This window comes from Chrysemys picta, chromosome 16 (assembly GCF_011386835.1).
Source record: "Chrysemys picta bellii isolate R12L10 chromosome 16, ASM1138683v2, whole genome shotgun sequence".
Taxonomy (NCBI): domain Eukaryota; kingdom Metazoa; phylum Chordata; order Testudines; family Emydidae; genus Chrysemys; species Chrysemys picta.
In genome coordinates, this window is record NC_088806.1 from 1,157,627 (window position 1) to 1,178,022 (window position 20,396).

The 20,396-nt window shown below is 58.4% G+C and overlaps 2 protein-coding genes across 2 annotated transcripts; both read right to left on the reverse strand.

The window, feature by feature from the left end:
- Window positions 1–1,824: 1,824 nt before the first annotated feature.
- LOC103307242 (vitelline membrane outer layer protein 1-like) lies at window positions 1,825–6,253 on the reverse strand. The gene is made up of 3 exons (XM_065570462.1): window positions 4,349–6,253; window positions 3,121–3,215; window positions 1,825–2,269 (listed from the first exon to the last, which is right to left on the reverse strand). The coding sequence occupies exons 1-3, from the start codon at window positions 4,511–4,513 to the stop codon at window positions 1,945–1,947; spliced, it is 585 nt and encodes a 194-aa protein (XP_065426534.1). The 5' UTR covers window positions 4,514–6,253; the 3' UTR covers window positions 1,825–1,944.
- A 5,966-nt stretch (window positions 6,254–12,219) lies between these two features.
- On the reverse strand, window positions 12,220–16,390 carry LOC103307241 (vitelline membrane outer layer protein 1-like). Its single transcript, XM_008177810.4, has 3 exons — window positions 16,171–16,390; window positions 15,776–15,870; window positions 12,220–13,393 (listed from the first exon to the last, which is right to left on the reverse strand). Exons 1-3 carry the CDS (start codon window positions 16,333–16,335, stop codon window positions 12,922–12,924), a joined length of 732 nt encoding a protein of 243 aa, XP_008176032.1. The 5' UTR covers window positions 16,336–16,390; the 3' UTR covers window positions 12,220–12,921.
- Window positions 16,391–20,396: the final 4,006 nt, after the last annotated feature.

The following is a 20,396-nucleotide window of genomic DNA, read 5'->3' on the forward strand; positions in this document are numbered from 1 at the left end:
CGGGACAAGGGGAAAATGGCTTTAGGACCCTTGCCCAGCATAGAGGAGCCTTTCCGGAGGGTGGCCAAGGTTAAAAGGGCGGCTCTGAACCAAGAGAGCCCAAAGCACAGACCTCCAGACTGGAGCGCTGGGAGAAGACCCCAGCCCAGTTGGAACCCCAGGGGTATTGGGGTGGGAAAAGGGCACAGGCCGCATAAACCTTCCCACATGCGAACTGCGAGTGCCATCAAGCACCCCCGACCTAAGGGAGGGCGTGAAACTGGAGGGGCCTGGTGTAATTCTCACCAAGGAATGGGAGGGATGCTGGGGCATTCACGGGAACGGGGGTAGGTTCGAACTTCCCCGGGTCACTGGCTAAAGTGACCCCGCTCAGTTCGGTCTCGAAGGGGGGAGAGATGTGACGAACTGGGACTGTTCTTACTGTGGTCTGTGAATGCTGACAGGGGAGTGTGGCTAGGATAGTCTGCGTTGGGGGATGGGAGACTGACCCACGGAGAATACCTGAGCGTGTAACATGAGAACCCAGGAAGGGGTTAGAGGCCAGGTGACTCCTTGGCCCGGGAAACTGAACAAAGGCTGTGGGAGGGGTCGCTGGAGGGAGAGTTTCAGAGCTGGCTGGTGATATGGCTGGGAGGGAGACGGGGCTCTGACCCCCCTAAGGGGGCTGTGGGGCCCTGGGACCCCAAGATGCACCTAATTGGGGGGGATCCTGTTGTCTGTGCCTGCAAGACCTGTCTTGGACTGTGTTCCTGTCGTCTAAATAAACCTTCTGCTTTACTGGCTGGCTGAGAGTCACGGTGAATCTCAGGAAGCCGGGGGGCAGGGCCTTGTGTCCCCCCACACTCTGTGACACCCCCATCCCCAGTGAAACCCCCCTGCAACATTCCCAGGTCAAATCCGCCCCGCTCCCTGCTCCGTCACACTCGCATGCAAAGAACTTCCCAGAGGAACAGCCTGGTTGACACCACGTGGGGGGTTTCCAAGTTTTCCTACCATTGCACCGTGTGGCCTTGAAACCGCCGCTCCGGGCAGTGAAGTGCCCCATATATCGTTGCCAGGGCCCCCCAGGGCCGGGCACAGGGAGCCAACGCCCCTCTCCCATCCTCAAAAGCCGTCCTGAATGGACGTCAGGGAGGCGACCGCTCTGCGGGGGGGATGGGCGTGGAAGGGGTGGACTGGTGCTGGGATCGGTTAACGTGACCGGCCGTGTTCAGGGCCGGGCGCTGGGGAGGCCGGGGCCGGTGGGGACAAGCGGGAGCAGGGCTGGGGCTGGAGCAGAGGCTGTGACAGACGCCCGGGAGGATTGCAGCCGCGTCCCACGTGACGGGGAGAGACACCCTGGATGCCTGGAACGCGCATGACACCCCGGTGCCAACCCGGCCGCCTGGCGGGCGTCGTTAGGGGCTGGCTGACGATGATCCTGCCCTGGGCCCAGCCCAGCGGTAAAACGACGCTTCCTGCAGGAACTGGTGTCACTGGGCTAATTAACGCAGCCAGGAACAAGCCCAGGGACATGGCAGGGACCGGTCTGACCGGGTTCCAGACGCCGAGCCGGTGAAGCCGGAGGACTGCGGAGAGCCAGCCCTGGCCTGGGGCTGGATGGGAGCCAGCGCCCCCTAGAGGGGACAGGCCCCTAACCCCATTCCCCGCCCCCCTGAGCCAGCCAGTCTGTCTGGGAGGGTGAGGGAATTGCAGACCCCACCTCCCACCGAATCCAATTCCCACCCTCTGCCCCCCCACCTTAGCTGGTGGGGGAGCTACTTCTCTTCCTCCTCCCCGTTTCCAGAGTTGCATCCGGCCAACAAGAGGCAGACGCCATTCAGCTCAAGTCCAAAGTAAGTCGTTTATTGGGGGGTCACACACACAGGGGCTGGTGGGGGAGCAGCTGGGAGCAGGGTTCGTGGGGGGGCGGGGACTGGGGAGGCAGTGGGGAGTGGGGAGCGGTCAGCGCCCAAGAGTACCCCCACCAGACAAACTGCAGCATTTGAAGTAGACGTCGTTCAGGGCCGTGTCGTCCCCTTTGCCCTGGGGGGCCTCCACCTTGGTGGCGATGGTGCAGATGCCCTGCGGGCCGCAGGAGCGGCTCTGGGGGCCCCACTTGCCCCAACACCGCCCGTCCCCCCTCAGCTCCGCCCCGCCCGTGCAGACAAACTCGATGTTGTTGGCGGCCGTGTCGTCCTTGAGGCCCTGGCAGGGCTCCACCCGCAGCCGGAACTGGGTCAGCCGCTGCCCCGAGGGACATTTCTTCACTGGGCCCCATGAGCCCCACCTGGGAGGAGAGAACGGGTCAGCTGGGTACGGCCCACAGGGGGTGCTGCCTTCCCCCCAACCTCTGCCACTCTGGGCTGGGAGCTGCTGCCCTAGTGTCCCACCGCTACCACCACCGCGATCCCACTGCTGCCACCACTAACCCTCTATCAATACCGCGATCCCATCTTTGCCACCACTAACCCACTGCCAATACCACGATCCCACCCCTGCCCCCACTAACCCACTGCCATTACCACGATCCCACCGCTAACACTAGTAACCCGCTGTCAATACCATGATCCCACCCCTGCCCTCCAACCGACTCTCAATACCACGATCCCACTTTTACCACCACTAACCCACTGCTGTCACTGACGTCCCACCATCGATGCCACCCTCCCATCTCCGCCACCACTAACCCACTGTCAATACCACGATCCCACCTCTGCCCCCACTAACCCTCTATCAATACCACGATGCGATCCCTGCCACCACTAACCCACTCCCAATACCACGATCCCACCGCTAACACCACTAACCCGCTGTCAAAGCACAATCCCACCCCTGCCCCCACTAACCCACTGCCAATACCACGATCCCCCCGCTAACACCACTAACCCACTGTCAATACCACGATCCCCCCACTAACACCACTAACCCACTGTCAAAGCACGATCCCACTACTCCCACCACTAACCCACTGCTGACACTGACCTCCCACCATCGATGCCACCCTCCCATCTCTGCCACTGCTAACCCCCCCCCCCGCTGACCCCCGCTCTGTTGGTGACACCCCTATTCCACTAGAGCCCGGTGCCCCCTCTGCCACCTGCCCACACCCTCCGTTGGGCTCCTCCCCACGGTACTCACGGCCCCACGTTGGACTGGATGGTGCTGCCGTCGGAGCAGAGCAGCCGGATCCCGTTCAGCGCCGTGTCGTCCCCGGCGAGCTGGGGCAGCTCCACCTGCAACGGGGCATTGGGGGGGAACAAGCCTGGGCATTAGAGACTGGTCCCCCATCACTTCAGTGCAAGGAGATGGGGGGCAGAGGGGCGTGGGGAGGGGGAAATTGAGCATAGGGGCTCAGGGCTGTGGGGCAGGGGGATCCGGGTTGGGGAGGAGGGCAGGGGCAGGGGGAGCTGGGCTGGGGAAGGGGCAGGGGCTGTGGGGAGGGTGAAGGGGGCAGGGAGTGGGGCAGGGGGATCCGGGTTGGGAAGGAGGGCAGGGGCAGGGGGAGCTAGGCTGGGGAAGGGGGCAGGGGCTGTGGGGAGGGTGAAGGGGGCAGGGAGTGGGGCAGGGGGAGCCGGGCTGGGGAAGGGGGCTGGGGCTGGGGCTGTGGGGAGGGTGAAGGGGGCAGGGAGTGGGGCAGGGGGAGCCGGGATGGGGAAGGGGGCTGGGGGTGTGGGGAGCATGAAGCGGGCAGGGAGTGGGGCAGGGGCCTGGGGCGCTGGGGAGGGTGAAGGGGGCAGGGAGCGGGGCAGGGGGAGCCGGACTGGGGAAGGGGGCAGGGGCTGTGGGGAGGGTGAAGGGGGCAGGGAGTGGGTCAGGGGGAGCCGGGATGGGGAAGGGGGCAGGGGCTGTGGGGAGGGTGAAGGGGGCAGGGAGTGGGGCAGGGGGAGCCGGGATGGGGAAGGGGGCTGGGGGTGTGGGGAGGATGAAGCGGGCAGGGAGTGGGGCAGGGGGAGCCCGGCTGGGGAAGGGGGCAGGGTATGTGGGGAGGGTAAAGGGGGAAGGGAGTGGGGCAGGGGGGAGCCAGGCTGGGGAAGGGGGCTGGGGCTGGGGCTGTGGGGAGGGTGAAAGGGGCAGGGAGCAGGGTAGGGGGGAGCCGGGCTGGGGTAGGGGGCAGGGGATGTGGGGAGGGTAAAGGGGGAAGGGAGTGGGGCAGGGGGGAGCCGGGCTGGGGAAGGGGGCTGGGGCTGGGGCTGTGGGGAGGGTGAAGGGGGCAGGGAGTGGGGCAGGGGGGAGCCGGGCTGGGGAAGGGGGCAGGGAGTGGGGCAGGGGGGAGCCGGGCTGGGGAAGGAGGCAGGGGATGGGGGGAGGGTGAAGGGGGCAGGGAGTGGGGCAGGGGGGAGCCAGGCTGGCGAGTGTGAATCTTTACCTTCAGGGAGAACCCAACGGCGAAGCTGTTGCCGGGGCAGGACTGTTCCGCGCCCCACGTGCCCCATATCCCCCCATTGCTAACGTCGATCTTGGTCTGGCCCCATGCGCCCCACAGGCAGCAGCCGAGCAGAAGGCCGAGCGTGGCGTGCAGGGAGCTGTCCATGGCTGGGTAGGCGAGCGGAGGAAGCCAGCAGCAGATGTGCAGCTCCTGGCACGGGGCAGGGGTGTTTTATACCCGGGGAGGGCGGGCTGGGCTGGGTTCTAGCCTGTGTGAGCAGTGCAAAGGGGTCGGCCTCGCCTTCTCTCGGCATGGGGTCAGGCCTGTAATTATGACTACCCCGGGGCGCGTGATGCAAGGTTCCTACCGCCACCCACCTAGGGTTCTGCTGCCTCATCGGCCCAAAACTCCCAGAGCAAACACGTCATGACAACACCTCTGGCCTCACGCCAAACGATTCAACCATCCCCGCTGACACCGGGTGCCTTTATGGGGCCAGCATCCCACTGTTACCACTTTGGACGTAGTATCCCACCGCTAACACCACTATAATTATAATTAATGGAGATATCCTATTTCCTAGAGCTGGAAGGGACCTTGAAAGGTCATCGAGTCCAGCCCCCTGCCTTCACTAGCAGGACCAAGTACTGATTTTGCCCCAGATCTCTAAGGCCTTGGCTACACTGGCAATTCACAGCGCTGCACTTGCTGCGCTCAGGGGTGTGAAAAAACACCCCCCCCCCCGAGCGCAGCGCTGTAAAGCACCAGTGTAATCAGCGCTGCACGCTCGCTCGCTCGCTCGCTATTCCCCTCGGAGTACTTGCAGCACTGCAAGAGAGCTCTCGCAGCGCGACGACACTCGCGAGTGTAGCCAAGGCCTTAGTGGCCCCCTCAAGGATTGAATTCACAACCCCGGGTTTAGCAGGTCAATGCTCAAACCACTGAGCTATCCCTTCCCCCGTTATAGCACCAGGATCCCACTGTTACCACTTTGGACGTAGTATCCCACCGCTAACACCACTATGCCGTTACGACACCAGGATCCCACTGTTAACACTTCCGTGGGAAATAAGGCGTGGGAACGAGGGAGAGGCCGGGTCCCCGGTTCAGAGCGATGTGGATCACAACCCAGTACTGTGGTTTGAATGCGGCTAAATGCCACCGTACACAACACGGAACGAGGTGCGTCAGCCGTACACGGGCCGGGGAGTCTCTCCTGGGGAGCAGCGACTCTGAAGCAGATTTGGGGGGCGGGGAGGGTAATCAGCGGAACGTGAGCTCCCGGGGCGACGCTGTGACCAGAAGGGCGAACGCCATCCCGGGCTGCGTAAGCGGGAATCTCGCGTAGGGGCAGAGAGGCGATTTCACTGCTGGATCGGGCCCAGACGCTGCCCACAGTTCCGGCCGGAGGGTGATTCCATCGCAGAGGGGTCAGAGAAGAGCCAGGAGAAGGATTAAAAACCCTGCCTGCGAGTGAGAGACTCCAGGAGCTCAGTTAGCGTAACGAAGAGGCGGCGAAGGGGTGACGGATCCCGGTCTGTAAGTACCGACGCGGGGAGCGAATGTTTCACTAGCAGAGGCAGGTCTAACCCGGTCGAGGGCCGGGAGTTGGAACCAGACGAATTCGGACTGGAAACAAGATGGAAAACGTCTAACAGTGAGGGGGGCTTGTCCCCAGGTTCGCGGTGGATTCGCCGTCAGTGACAAGTGTTGAACCCAGACGAACTGGGTTCCTACCAGATCTGCTCTGGGAATGGCGTGGGGAGCAGGTCTCCAGCCTGGGCTGTGGGGGGTCAGGCTGGATGGGCCCCATGGGCCCGTCTGAGCTAGGGAAGGGCGGTGAGGCCAGGCAGCGTGGATTCGCCGCGGGGTTAGGGCAGCTAGGAGCGGCTGTGATGAGCCAGGCTGGAGTCGGACTTTCCTGGCAGAAGCAATGACGCTTGTTTTCTGTGGCCTCCAGGAGGCCTGTCTCGGTTTGGCTCCATGTGGTCGTGGCCGGGGCACCAGCAGGGCTTCAAAGCCCGTCTGCTCACGCCCAGGCCTGCAGCCCCTACCGCTCATTATGAGTTAATTGTCTGTGTACCTCTGGGGTCATTCCCAGAGCCAGGCAGCCGACAGGGTTGAGCTCCATCGATGGGTGGGGTCTTCACTCCCATGCACCGGCCGGGTGGCGATGCATAATAAATTGGGGAAACTGAGTCACACAGCTAGTTCACTCTGAAAGTTCTGCAATCCCTGCGTTCTCCACTCCTGACATACTATCTCCCCTTTTGGACGGCGGCTGCCCCACCTTTCCGTTTCTCGGAAACACCCAGTCCACCCAGATATCAGCGTCATTCGTTATAATTATAGACCTGTTTGTCTGAAACAGATCCAGGGCGAGATAATGGAGTGGCTGATACGGGGACTCAATTAACAAAGAATTAAGAGGGCGTAATGCAATGAAATCCGCTGTGACGTTATTGACATGAACTGGGACCATATAGATCATTGTTGCAACCAAGGTCCTGGAGTGGCACCAAATCTTGTATAAAGGGGGTCAAATAAGATGTCTAAGACCAGGCTATGGGTTGCTGGTTATGATTATGCTGGCTGGGTGCATGGATCATTTTTGTAGTTGAAGTTATGAATATTGTATTTCTATCTGTGTTTCACGCTTGTGCTCTGCTTCCGGGTGACACCCCAGACAAGCTGGTGTCAGCTCTGCCTAGCCTGCTGGATGGCCCATTAAGGCCCATCAGCTACACAACTGCCCCATTGAGAGACGGCAGATACGCCTTGTGACTCAGCAGGCATGCAGGGACCTGCCTAGGTGACTCCAGACTCCATTTAGCTGTAGTTTTCCACAGTAAGAACAAAGAGGTGTTCTCACACCTGGAGGAGACTATAAAAGGCAGCTGCAGCTCCTCCATCCTGTCTTCAATTCTGCTTCTCACCTCTGGAGGGACTTTGCTACAAACAGAAGCTCTGAACAAAGGACTGAAGGACTCGTCCCAGCTGGGGATGTGCCAGAGACTTGATTTGAACCTGCAGCTTATCCCATCCCAGCTACAAGCCTGAACCAAGAACTTTGCCGTCACTGTACGTAACTGAATCCATGTAACCAATTCTAGCTCTCAGCGATATTTCTTTCTTTTATGAATAAACCTTTCGATTTTAGATTCTACAGGATGGGCAACAGCGTGATTTGTGGGTAAGATCTGATTTGTATATTGACCTGGATCTGGGGCTTGGTCCTATGGGATTGGGAGAACTTTTTTCTTTTACTTGGGTATTGGTTTTCATAACTATTTGTCCCCATGACGAGTGGCACTGGTGGGGATACTGGGAAACTGGAGTGTCTGAGGGAATTGCTTGTGTGACTTGTGGTTAGCCAGTGGGATGAGACCAAAGTCCTCTTAGTCTGGCTGGTTTGGTTTGCCTTAGAGGTGGAGAAACCCCAACCTTGGGCTGAAATTGCCCTGCTCTAAGCAATTTGTCCTGAATTAATACTCTCAGGTGGGTCCCACCAAAGCCAGCATCACTACAGTGGCATAGTCGGCAGGAGCCACACAACCAGGGCAATGAAGCTTTGGGTCAGAACCCCACACTATCCACATTGGAATTTTGGGATTGAGAGTTTGGTGGGTGAAAGAGCAGTTGCAATGGGTGAGCAAAGAGCATAGGAGGGACCTGACCAGAAAGCCCTGGAAGATGTGTGTTCAGAGAAGGGGATACGCTTTAGAAAGACGCTACAAATCAAGAACTGAGAGATCTGTTCATGGCCAGTGATCAGGGGCAGGAGCACAGCCCTGACCTGGCACAACAGAAGCTGCAGAAAAGGTTGGAATGCAAAAGGCAGCAAGTAAACTGCAGCTTGAGCGTGAACAGAACCTAGCAGACAGTCGATGGCTGGAAAAGCAGAAGGGAGCCGAGATACAGAGAGAAGCTGCTGAAAGGAAGAAGGAAACTCACCAGATGCTACAGGACATGGCCTGACTTCAGCTCCAAGTCAGAAGAGCAAGGGAAGAACAGCAGAAATTGTATCCTCTTGAAAGTCCAGTTTCTACCAATGTTGGTCTGTGGTATAACTCTGAGCAGTTCTCTGGGTGTAACCGAATGTACCCCATAAGCCGTGCCAATGCTCGGTATGGGAGTGGTAATGGAAAATTCATAGAGAGTGTGAATGTTGATGTCCTCTATGAGTAACTGTACACGTGGCTTTAGCCAGAATCCACCTTGAATGGAATGGGACTCAGCATGAAGTTATAGCTGGGGCAAGGGGGTTATTGCCTAAGGATCTTTTGATTGGGGAAGAGACCAAAGGTTTGTTCAGTCCAGGTAGCCAGTCACAGGACAGGAATGATCTTCAACCTGTGTCTGTATGGGCAATACTAGCTGTAGTGAGACAGACCCAAGGATGGGGAGCTCTTGGGATGCACTCAGTGATGTTGGTGTCATCCCTTCCTGCATCAATTTTGCGTTGGGGGTGTGACGTTACTGACATGAACTGGGACCATGTAGATCATTGCTGCAACCAAGCTCCTGGAGTGGCACCAAATCGTGTATAAAGGAGGTCAAATAAGGTGTCTACGACCAGGTTATGGGTTGCTGGTTATGATTATGCTATCTGGGTACATGTGTTATTTTTGTAGTTGAAGTTATGACTATTGGCTCTAGACTGTCTGTATTTCACACTTGCGCTATGCTTCTGGGAAACATCCCAGACAAGTTGGTGTCAGCGCTGCCTAGCCTGCTTGATGGCCCATTAAGGACCATCAGCTACAACTGACCCATTGAGAGAAGGCAGATACGCCTTGTAACTCAGCAAAGTATGCAGGGACTGGCCCATGTGACTCCAGACTCCATTTTGCTGTAATTTCCCACAGTAAGGACGACTTTGCTACAAACTGAAGCTCTGAACAAAGGACTGAAGGACCCGTCCCAGCGGGGGATGTATTCCAGAGACTTGATTTGAACCTGCAGTTTATTCTATCGCTGCTGCAAGCCTGAACCAAGAACTTTGCCATCACTGTATGTAATTGATCCCATTTAACCAATTCTAACTCTCATCTCTATCTTCTTCCTTTTATGAATAAACCTTTAGATTGTAGATTCTAAAGGATTGGCAACAGCGTGATTTGTGGGTAAGATCTGATTTGTCTGTTGACCTGGGTCTGGGGCTTGGTCCTGTGGGATCGGGAGAACCTTTTTCTTTTACTGGGGTATTGGTTTTCATAACCATTCATCCCCATAACGAGTGGCACTGGCGGTGATACTGGGAAACTGGAGTGTCTGAGGGAATTGCTTGTGTGACTTGTGGTTAGCCAGTGGGTGAGACCGAAGTCCTCTTAGTCTGGCTGGTTTGGTGCCTTAGAGGTGAAAAAACCCCAGCCTGGGCTGTAACTGCCCTGCTCTGAGCGATTTGTCCCGAATTAGCACTCTCAGTTGGGTCCCGCCAGAGCTGCACCGTTACAGCCACTCAGCGGGGCTGTGTGGAAAATGGAGCCCGTCCTGCTACTTTGAGGCCTTTTGTCAGAGCAATTACAAAATTGGGTGATCAAGATAATAGCGCTGCTGTAACAACCGTAGATGCCTGGGAGGCGTCTGACTGCGTGCTGCACGGCATCCGGATTGAAAAACTAGACTGGCCTCAAATGAACATAGGAAACGGATTCAAAACTGGCTAACTGATGGATCTCCGAACGGAATCGGAAACGGGACATCGTCAGCGAGCCGGGGTGTTTCCAGTGGGCTCCCGAAGGGCTCGGTTACTGGCCCGACGTTAGCTAACTGCTTTATCGAAGAGTTGGAAGAAAACATAAAATCACCCCTGAGAAAGTTTGCAGATGACCCAAAGAATCAGGGGAATGGGGAATAAGGAAGAGGCCGAGGAACTGGTTCAGAGCGATGTGGATCACAAGTCATCGATGGCTATTAGCCAGGCTGGGCAGGGATGGTGTCCCTGGCCTCTGTTTGCCAGGAGCTGGGAATGGGCGACAGGGGATGGGTCACTTGGTGATTATCTGTTCTGTTCATTCCCTCTGGGGCACCTGGCTCTGGACGCTGTCTCTCGCCATAACAAAGAGATGGCTAAGGGGTGGCTTGATCCCAGTCTGTCAGTACCTACGTGGGGAGCAAATATTACCCCCTTTCTGCTACAAACTGGTGTATTTCACGCTCTAGACCCCAGCCCTGGAACAGCGCCTGACGCCGTTCCCTTCCATTGGAAATCTCACCCGGACACCAGTGCCCGCTGCCCAGGGAGCGACTCGGCCCCCGGTCCAAGGAGAAATCTGACCTCCTCGTGCCAACAGCTTCCCCCAACAGGCGTCTGCATCACCAACGTCACTGCAGCATTTCTCCCAAGCCTCAGCATCCGCTCGCACACAAAGAACTTCCCAGAGGAACAGCCTGGTTGACACCACACGGGGGGTTTCCAAGTTTTCCTACCATTGCACCGTGTGGCCTTGAAACCGCCGCTCCGGGCAGTGAAGTGCCCCATATATTGTTGCTAGGGCCCCCCAGGGCCGGGCACAGGGAGCCAACGCCCCTCTCCCATCCTCAAAAGCCGTCCTGAATGGACGTCAGGGAGGCGACCGCTCTGCGGGGGGACGGGCGTGGAAGGGGTGGACTGGTGCTGGGATCGGTTAACGTGACCGGCCGGGTTCAGGGCCGGGCGCTGGGGAGGCCGGGGCCGGTGGGGAGAAGCGGGAGCAGGGCTGGGGCTGGAGCAGAGGCTGTGACAGACGCCCAGGAGGATTGCAGCCGCGTCCCACGCGATGGGGAGAGACACCCCGGATGCCTGGAACACGCATGACACCCCGGTGCCAACCCGGCTGCCTGGCGGGCGTCGTTAGGGGCTGGCTGACGATGATCCTGCCCCGGGCCCAGCCCGGCCGTGAAACGGTGCTTCCTCCAGGAACTGGAGTCACTCGGCTAATTAACGCAGCCAGGAACAAGCCCGGGGACGTCGCAGGGACCGGTCTGACCGGGTTCCAGACACCGAGCCGGTGAAGCAGGAGAGCCAGCGGAGAGCCAGCCCTGGCCTGGGGCCAGGTGGGAACCGGCACCCCCTAGAGGGGACAGGCCTCTGCCCCATTTCCCGCCCCCCTGAGCCAGCCAGTCTGTCTAGGGGGGTGAGGTAATTGGAGACCCAACCCCCTCCAATCCAATTCCCACCCTCCATCCTGCCAATTTAGCTGGGGGGGAGCGACTTCTCCCCCTCCCCCCTGTTGCCAGGGTTGCATCCAGCCAATAAAAGGCTGTTCAGCTCACGTCAAAGTAAGGTGTTTATTGGGGGGGGGTCACACAGCACAGGGGCTGGTGGGGGAGCAGCTGGGAGCAGGGTTCGTGGGGGGGGCGGGGAGTGGGAGTAGCAGGGACTGGGGGGGGCAGGAGGAAGTGGGAAGTGGTCAGCGGTCAGCAGATGGTGTGTGGGGGGGGGGTCTGGATGGGGGAGGCTCCACCCGCAGCTGGAACTGAGTCAACCACTTCCCCGACGGCCGTTTCGTCACTAGGGTAGTGGTGGGGGGTAACAATGCTGGTTCTGGCGGGACCCAACGGAGAGCCTCAATCCAGGACAAATCGCTCAGAGCAGGGCAGACCTCGCCCAAGGCTGGGGTCCTTGGCACACCCAGGCACCAAACCAGCCAGACTAAGAGGACTTCGGTCTCACCCCACTGGCAAACCACACGTCACACCAGCAATTCCCTCAGACACTCCAGTTTCCCAGGGTCACCACCAGCGCCACTCGTTATGGGGATGAATGGTTATGAAAACCAATACCCCAGTAAAATATAAGAGGTTCTCCCGATCCCAAAGGACCAAGCCCCAGACCCAGGTCAATAGACAAGTCAGATCTTCCCCACAAATCACACTGTTCACAATCCTTTAGAATCTACAATCAAAAGGTTTATTCATAAAAGGGAAAAGATATCGCTGAGAGCTAGAACTGGTCACATGGATTCAGTTACGTACAGTGACGGCAAAGTTCTTGGTTCAGGCTTGTAGCAGTGATAGAATAAACTGCAGGTTCAAATCAAGTCTCTGGCACATCCCCAGCTGGGACGGGTCCTCAGTCCTTTGTTCAGAGCTTCCGTTTGTAGCAAAGTCCCTCCAGAGGTGAGAAGCAGGATTGAAGACCAGATGGAGGAGCTGCAGCTGCCTGTTATAGTCTCTTGCCCTGTGTCTCTGCTTCCTTTGTCCCAAAGACAAGCCGCCCAGCACATGGCACCACAGAAAAACCTCAGAGTTTGGTCCATAGGCAGGTCCCTGCCTTGCTGAGTCACAAGGCGTATTTGCCGTCTCTCAGTGGGTCAGTTGTAGTTGATGGTCCTTAATGGGCCATCAAGCAGGCTAGGCAGAGCTGACACCAGCTTGTCTGGGGTGTCACCCAGAAGCAGAGCCCAAGTGTGAAATACAGACAGGACAGAGCCGATACTTATAACTTGAATGACACATGCACCCAGCCAGCATAATCATAACCAGCAACCCAGAACCTTGTCCTAGACACCTTATTTGACCCCCTTTATACAAGATTTGGTGCCACTACAGCACCTCGGTTGAAACAATGATTGATCCAGTCCCAGTTACTACAACCACATCCCGGAGCCCATTTCCTCAGTAGTGGAGGTGGGGGGCTGCGTTGAGGTGATGGGGGGCTCGGTTGAGGTGGGGGTCTGGGTTGTGGAGGTGGGGGGCTGCGTTGAGGTGGGGGACTGGGTTGTGGTGGTAGGGGGCAGGGCTGTGGTGGTGGTCAGGGTTTCAGGCCTGCAGCATCTGAAATAGACATCGTTCAGGGCCGTGTCGTCCCCTTTGCCCTGGGGGGCCTCCACCTTGGTGGCGATGGTGCAGATGCCCCGCGGGCCGCAGGAACGGCTTTGGGGGCCCCACTTGCCCCAGCACCGCCCGTCCCCCCTCAGCTCCGCCCCGCCCGTGCAGACAAACTCGATGTTGTTGGCAGCCGTGTCGTCCTTGAGGCCCCGGCAGGGCTCCACCCGCAGCCGGAACTGGGTCAGCCGCTGCCCCGAGGGGCATTTCTTCACTGGGCCCCACGAGCCCCACCTGGGAGGAGAGAATGGGTCAGCTGGGTACGGCCCACAGGGGGTGCTGCCTTCCCCCCAACCTCTGCCACTCTGGGCTGGGAGCTGCTGCCCTAGTGTCCCACCGCTACCACCACCGCGATCCCACTGCTACCACCACCGCAATCCCACTTCTACCACCACTAACCCTCTATCAATACCACAATCCCATCTCCGCCACCACTAACCCACTGTCAATACCAAGATCCCACCTCTACCACCACTAACCCACTGTCAATACCACGATCCCTCCCCTGCCACCACTAACCCACTGTCAATACCGCGATCCTTCCCCTGCCACCACGAACCCACTGTCAATACCACGATCCCACCTCTACCACCACTAACCCACTGTCAATACCGCGATCCCTCCCCTGCCTCCACTAACCCACTGTCAATACCGCGATCCCTCCCCTGCCACCACTAACCCACTGTCAATACCACGATCCCTCCCCTACCACCACTAACCCACTGTCAATACCACGATCCCACCTCTACCACCACTAACCCACTGTCAATACCACGATCCCACCTCTACCACCACTAACCCACTGTCAATACCACGATCTCACCTCTACCACCACTAACCCACTGTCAACACCACGATCCCACCGCTCCCACCACTAACCCACTGTCAATACCACGAACCCACCGCTCCCACCACTAACCCACTGTCAACACCACGATCCCACCTCTACCACCACTAACCCGCTGTCAACACCACGATCCCACCTCTACCACCACTAACCCACTGTCAATACCACGATCCCTCCCCTGCCTCCACTAACCCACTGTCAACACCATGATCCCACCGCTCCCACCACTAACCCACTGTCAATACCACGATCCCTCCCCTGCCTCCACTAACCCACTGTCAACACCACGATCCCACCTCTACCACCACTAACCCACTGTCAATACCACGATCCCACCTCTACCACCACTAACCCACTGTCAATACCACGATCCCTCCCCTGCCTCCACTAACCCACTGTCAACACCACGATCCCACCTCTACCACCACTAACCCACTGTCAATACCACGATCCCTCCCCTGCCTCCACTAACCCACTGTCAACACCACGATCCCACCTCTACCACCACTAACCCACTGTCAATACCACGATCCCTCCCCTGCCTCCACTAACCCACTGTCAACACCATGATCCCACCGCTCCCACCACTAACCCACTGTCAATACCACGATCCCTCCCCTGCCTCCACTAACCCACTGTCAATACCACGATCCCTCCCCTGCCTCCACTAACCCACTGTCAATACCACGATCCCTCCCCTGCCTCCACTAACCCACTGTCAATACCACGATCCCTCCCCTGCCTCCACTAACCCACTGTCAATACCACGATCCCACCTCTACCACCACTAACCCGCTGTCAATACCACGATCCCACCTCTACCACCACTAACCCACTGTCAATACCATGATCCCTCCCCTGCCACCACTAACCCACTGTCAATACCATGATCCCTCCCCTGCCACCACTAACCCACTGTCAATACCACGATCCCACCTTTACCACCACTAACCCACTGTCAATACCGCGATCCCTCCCCTGCCACCACTAACCCAGTGTCAATACCACGATCCCACCTCTACCACCACTAACCCACTGTCAATACCACGATCCCACCTCTACCACCACTAACCCACTGTCAATACCATGATCCCTCCCCTGCCACCACTAACCCACTGTCAATACCACGATCCCACCCCTACCACCACTAACCCGCTGTCAATACCACGATCCCTCCCCTGCCTCCACTAACCCGCTGTCAATACCACGATCCCACCTCTACCACCACTAACCCACTGTCAATACCGCGATCCCTCCCCTGCCACCACTAACCCACTGTCAATACCGTGATCCCTCCCCTGCCACCACTAACCCACTGTCAATACCATGATCCCACCTCTACCACCACTAACCCACTGTCAATACCACGATCCCTCCCCTGCCACCACTAACCCAAGGTTAATACCACGATCCCTTCCCTGCCACCACTAACCCACTGTCAATACCGCGATCCCTCCCCTGCCACCACTAACCCACTGTCAATACCACGATCCCTCCCCTGCCACCACTAACCCACTGTCAATACCGTGATCCCTCCCCTGCCACCACTAACCCACTGTCAATACCACAATCCCACTGCTGCCACCACTAACCCACTTCTGACACCGATGTCCCACCGTCAATGCCACCCTCCCATCTCTGCCACTGCTAACCCCCGCCCAACCCCAGTTCTGTTGGTGACGCCTCTATTCCACTAGTGCGCACGGAGCCCAGTGCCCCCTCTGCCAGGTGCCCGCACCCTCCGTTGGGCCCCTCCCCACGGTACTCACGGCCCCACGTTGGACTGGATGGTACTGCCGTCGGAGCAGAGCAGCCGGATCCCGTTCAGCGCCGTGTCGTCCCCGGCGAGCTGGGGCAGCTCCACCTGCAACGGGGCATTGGGGGGAACAAGCCTGGGCATTAGAGACTGGTCCCCCATCAAGGAGATGGGGGGCAGAGGGGCGTGGGGAGTGGGAAATTGAGCAGAGGGGCTCAGGGCTGTGGGTAGGGGGATCCGGGTTGGGAAGGAGGGCAGGGGCAGGGGAAGCTGGGCTGGGGAAGGGGCAGGGGATCTGGGGAGGGTGAAGGGGGCAGGGACTGGGGCAGGGGGGAGCCGGGCTGGGGAAGGAGGCAGGGGATGTGGGGAGGGCAGGGGGGAGCCGGGCTGGCGAGTGTGAATCTTTACCTTCAGGGAGAACCCAACGGCGAAGCTGTTGCCGGGGCAGGACTGTTCCTCGCCCCACGTGCCCCATATCCCCCCATTGCTAACGTGGATCTTGGTCTGGCCCCATGCGCCCCACAGGCAGCAGCCGAGCAGAAGGCCGAGCGTGGCATGCAGGGAGCTGTCCATGGCTGGGTAGGCGAGCGGAGGAAGCCAGCAGCAGATGTGCAGCTCCTGGCACGGGGCAGGGGTGTTTTATACCCGGGGGTGTGGGCTGGGCTGGGTTCCAGCCTGTGTGGGCAGTGCAAAGGGGTCGGTCTTGCCTTCTCTCGGCATGGGGTCAGGGCTATAATTAGGTTAATCCTGCCCCCGACTACCTCGGGGCGCATGATGCAAGGTTCCTACCGCCACACACCTAGGGTTCTGCTGCCTCATCGGCCCAAATCTCCCAGAGCAAACACGTAATGTGACAACACCTCTGACCTCACGCCAAACGATTCAACCATCCCCGCTGACACCGGGGTGCCTTTATGGGGCCAGCATCCCGCTGTTACCACTTTGGATGTCATATCCCAACGCTCACACCACTATGCTGTTACGGTGCCAGGATCCCACCACTGACTCTACTGTTACCACTTTGGACGTAGTATCCCACCGCTAACACCACTATGCCGTTACGACACCAGGATCCCACTGTTAACACTTCAGTGGGAAATAAGGCGTGGGAACGAGGGAGAGGCCGGGTGCCCAGTTCAGAGCGATGTGGATCACAACCCAATACTGTGGTTTGAATGCGGCTAAATGCCACTGTACACAACATGGAACGAGGCGCGTCAGCCGTACACGGGCCGGGGAGTCTCTCCTGGGGAGCAGCGACTCTGAAGCAGATTTGGGGGGCGGGGAGGGTAATCAGCGGAACGTGAGCTCCCGGGGGGACGCTGTGACCAGAAGGGCGAACGCCATCCCAGGCTGCGTAAGCGGGAATCTCGCGTAGGGTCAGAGAGGCGATTTCACTGCTGGATCGGGCCCAGACGCTGCCCACAGTTCCGGCCGGAGGGTGATTCCATCGGAGAGGGGTCAGAGAGGAGCCAGGAGAAGGATTAAAAACCCTGCCTGCGAGTGAGAGACTCCAGGAGCTCAGTTAGCGTAACGAAGAGGCGGCGAAGGGGTGACGGATCCCGGGCTGTAAGTACCGACGCGGGGAGCGAATGTTTCACTGGCAGAGGCAGGTCTAACCCGGTCGAGGGCCGGGAGTTGGAACCAGATGAATTCGGACTGGAAACAAGATGGAAAACGTCTAACAGTGAGGGGGGCTTGTCCCCAGGTTCGCGGTGGAGTCGCGGTCAGTGACAAGTGTTAAACCCGTCTGAGCTAGGGAAGGGCGGTGAGGCCAGGCAGCGTGGATTCGCCGCGGGGTTAGGGCAGCTAGGGGTGGCTGTGACGAGCCAGGCTGGAGTCGGTCTTTCCTGGCAGAAGCAATGACGCTTGTTTTCTGTGGCCTCCAGGAGGCCTGTCTCGGTTTGGCCCCATGTGGTCGTGGCCGGGGCACCAGCAGGGCTTCAAAGCCCATCTGCTCACGCCCAGGCCTGCAGCCCCTACCGCTCATTATGAGTTAATTGTCTGTGTACCTCTGGGGTCATTTCCAGAGCCAGGCAGCCGTCAGGGGTGACTTCCATCGATGTCTCCCTCACGGGGGTGGGGGTCTTCACTCCCATGCACCCGCTGGGTGGCGATGCATAATAAATTGGGGAAACTGAGTCACGCCACTGGTTCACACTGAGATTGCCACAATCCCTGAGTTCTCCACACCTGACATATTATCTCCCCTTTTGGATGGCGGCTGCCCCACCTTCCCAGTCCACACAGATCTCAGCGTCATTCCTTATAATTATAGGCCTGTTCGTCTGACACAGATCCAGGGCGAGATAATGGAGCAGCTGATAGGGGGAGTCAATTAATAAGGAATTAAGGGAGTGTAATGTAATGAATGCCGTTCAGCGGGCTGGGTGGAGAATGGGGCCTTTTGTCAGAGCGGTTACAAAATTGGGTGATTAAGATAATAGCGCTGCTGTAATAACCGTAGATGTCTGGGAGGCGTCTGACTGCGTGCTGCACGGCATCCGGATTGAAAAACTAGACCGGCCTCAAATGAACATAGGAAATGGATTCAAAACCGGCTAACTGATGGCTCTCCGAACGGAATCGGAAATGGGACATCGTCAGCGAGCCGCGGTGTTTCCTTGGGCTCCGGCAGGGCTCAGTTCCTGGCACGACGCTGGTTAACTGCTTTATCGAAGAGTCGGAAGAAAACATAAAATCACCCTGAGAAAGTTTGCAGATGACCCAAAGAATCAGGGGAATGGGGAATAAGGAAGAGGCCGGGGCACTGGTCCAGAGCGATGTGGGTCACAAGTCATCGATGGCTGTTAGCCAGGCTGGGCAGGGATGGTGTCCCTGGCCTCTGTTTGCCAGGAGCTGGGGGTGGGCGACAGGGGATGGATCACTTGGTGATTATCTGTTCTGTTCATTCCCTCTGGGGCACCTGGCATTGGCCACTGTCTCTCGCCATAACAAAGAGATGGCTAAGGGGTGGCTCGATCCCAGTCTGTCAGTACCTACGCGGGGAGCAAATATTACCCCCTTTCTGCTACAAACTGGTGTATTTCACGCTCTAGACCCCAGCCCTGGAACAGCGCCTGACGCCGTTCCCCTCCATCGGAAATCTCACCCGGACACCAGTGCCCCCTGTCCAGGGAGCGACTCGGCCCCCGGTCCAAGTTGAAATCTGACCTCCTCGTGCCAACAGCTTCCCCCAACAGGCGTCTGCATCACCAACGTCACTAAGAGCCATGCAGCATTTCTCCCAAGCCTCAGCATCCGCTCGCACGCAACGAACTTCCCAGAGGAACAGCCTGGTTGATGCCACACGGGGTTTTTTCCCCAAGTTTTCCTACCATTGCACCGTGTGGCCTTGAAACCGCCGCTCCGGGCAGTGAAGTGCCCCATATATTGTTGCTAGGGCCCCCCAGGGCCAGGCACAGTGAGCCAACGCCCCTCTCCCATCCTCGAAAGCCGTCCTGAATGGACATCAGGGAGGCGACCGCTCTGCGGGGGGATGGGCGTGGAAGGGGTGGACTGGTGCTGGGATCGGTTAACGTGACCGGCCGTGTTCAGGGCTGGGCGCTGGGGAGGCCGGGGCCGGTGGGGAGAAGCGGGAGCAGGGCTGGGGCTGGAGCAGAGGCTGTGACAGACGCCCGGGAGGATTGCAGCCACGTCCCACGCGATGGGGAGAGACACCCCGGATGCCTGGAATGTGCGTGACACCCCGGTGCCAACCTCGGCCGCCTGGCGGGCGTCGTTAGGGGCTGGCTGACGATGATCCTGCCCCGGGCCCAGCCTGGTGGTGAAACGACGCTTCCTCCAGGAACTGGAGTCACTCGGCTAATTAACGCAGCCAGGAACAAGCCCGGAGAAGCTGCAGGGCGTGGCGCAAGACCAGGGACCGGTCCGACCGGGTTCCAGATGCCGGGCCAGCGAAGCAGGAGAGCCAGCGGAGAGCAAGCCCTGGCCTGGGGCCGGATGGGAGCCAGCACCCCTTAGAGGGGACAGGCCCTGTGCCCCATTCCCTGCCCCCCGAGCCAGCCAGTCCCTGCTTGTGCTGGCCTGAGGAGCCCACTGTGAAATATTTGTCTCCCTCTATGTTCACTGTAACGCTTTATCCCGCGGCTTTGGTGCGTTCGGATGAGGTTCTTGATGTCGATCTTTAATTGACCTGTTTTATGCCAACTCTGTTTACCGGCACGTTTGGGTTCGCGGGTGTGGTTAGAGGTTGATAGATGTTGGGCTGCGTGGATGTGTCGCCCTAGCCCTGCACAGACCTCGAGTGAACCGCCCAATGACTGCAAGATCCGTTAAGGAACAAAGGCGCCCAGCCAGGTTTATTGTCGACGAAGCATAGTACTAATATCCCGCTGACGCTACCGGACCATTAATACATGTATGCCTGTAACAATGACCAGCTCAGTGAACGGCAGGACTTTCTGTTCCTCCCTAGGCCAGACAAAGACACTCCCTCTGAGTTACAACTTTGTACCCCGATATAAACAAGTTACAAACTGCCTCTGACATAGTTCGTTACTTCCTCCTGACATGGCCAGTTATCACCCATCACCTTGTACATGTTGGTTCGAACAAAATATCTCTATTATGTTCTGTCATCCTGACCTTATCTTTGAGGAAGGGACTGTGTG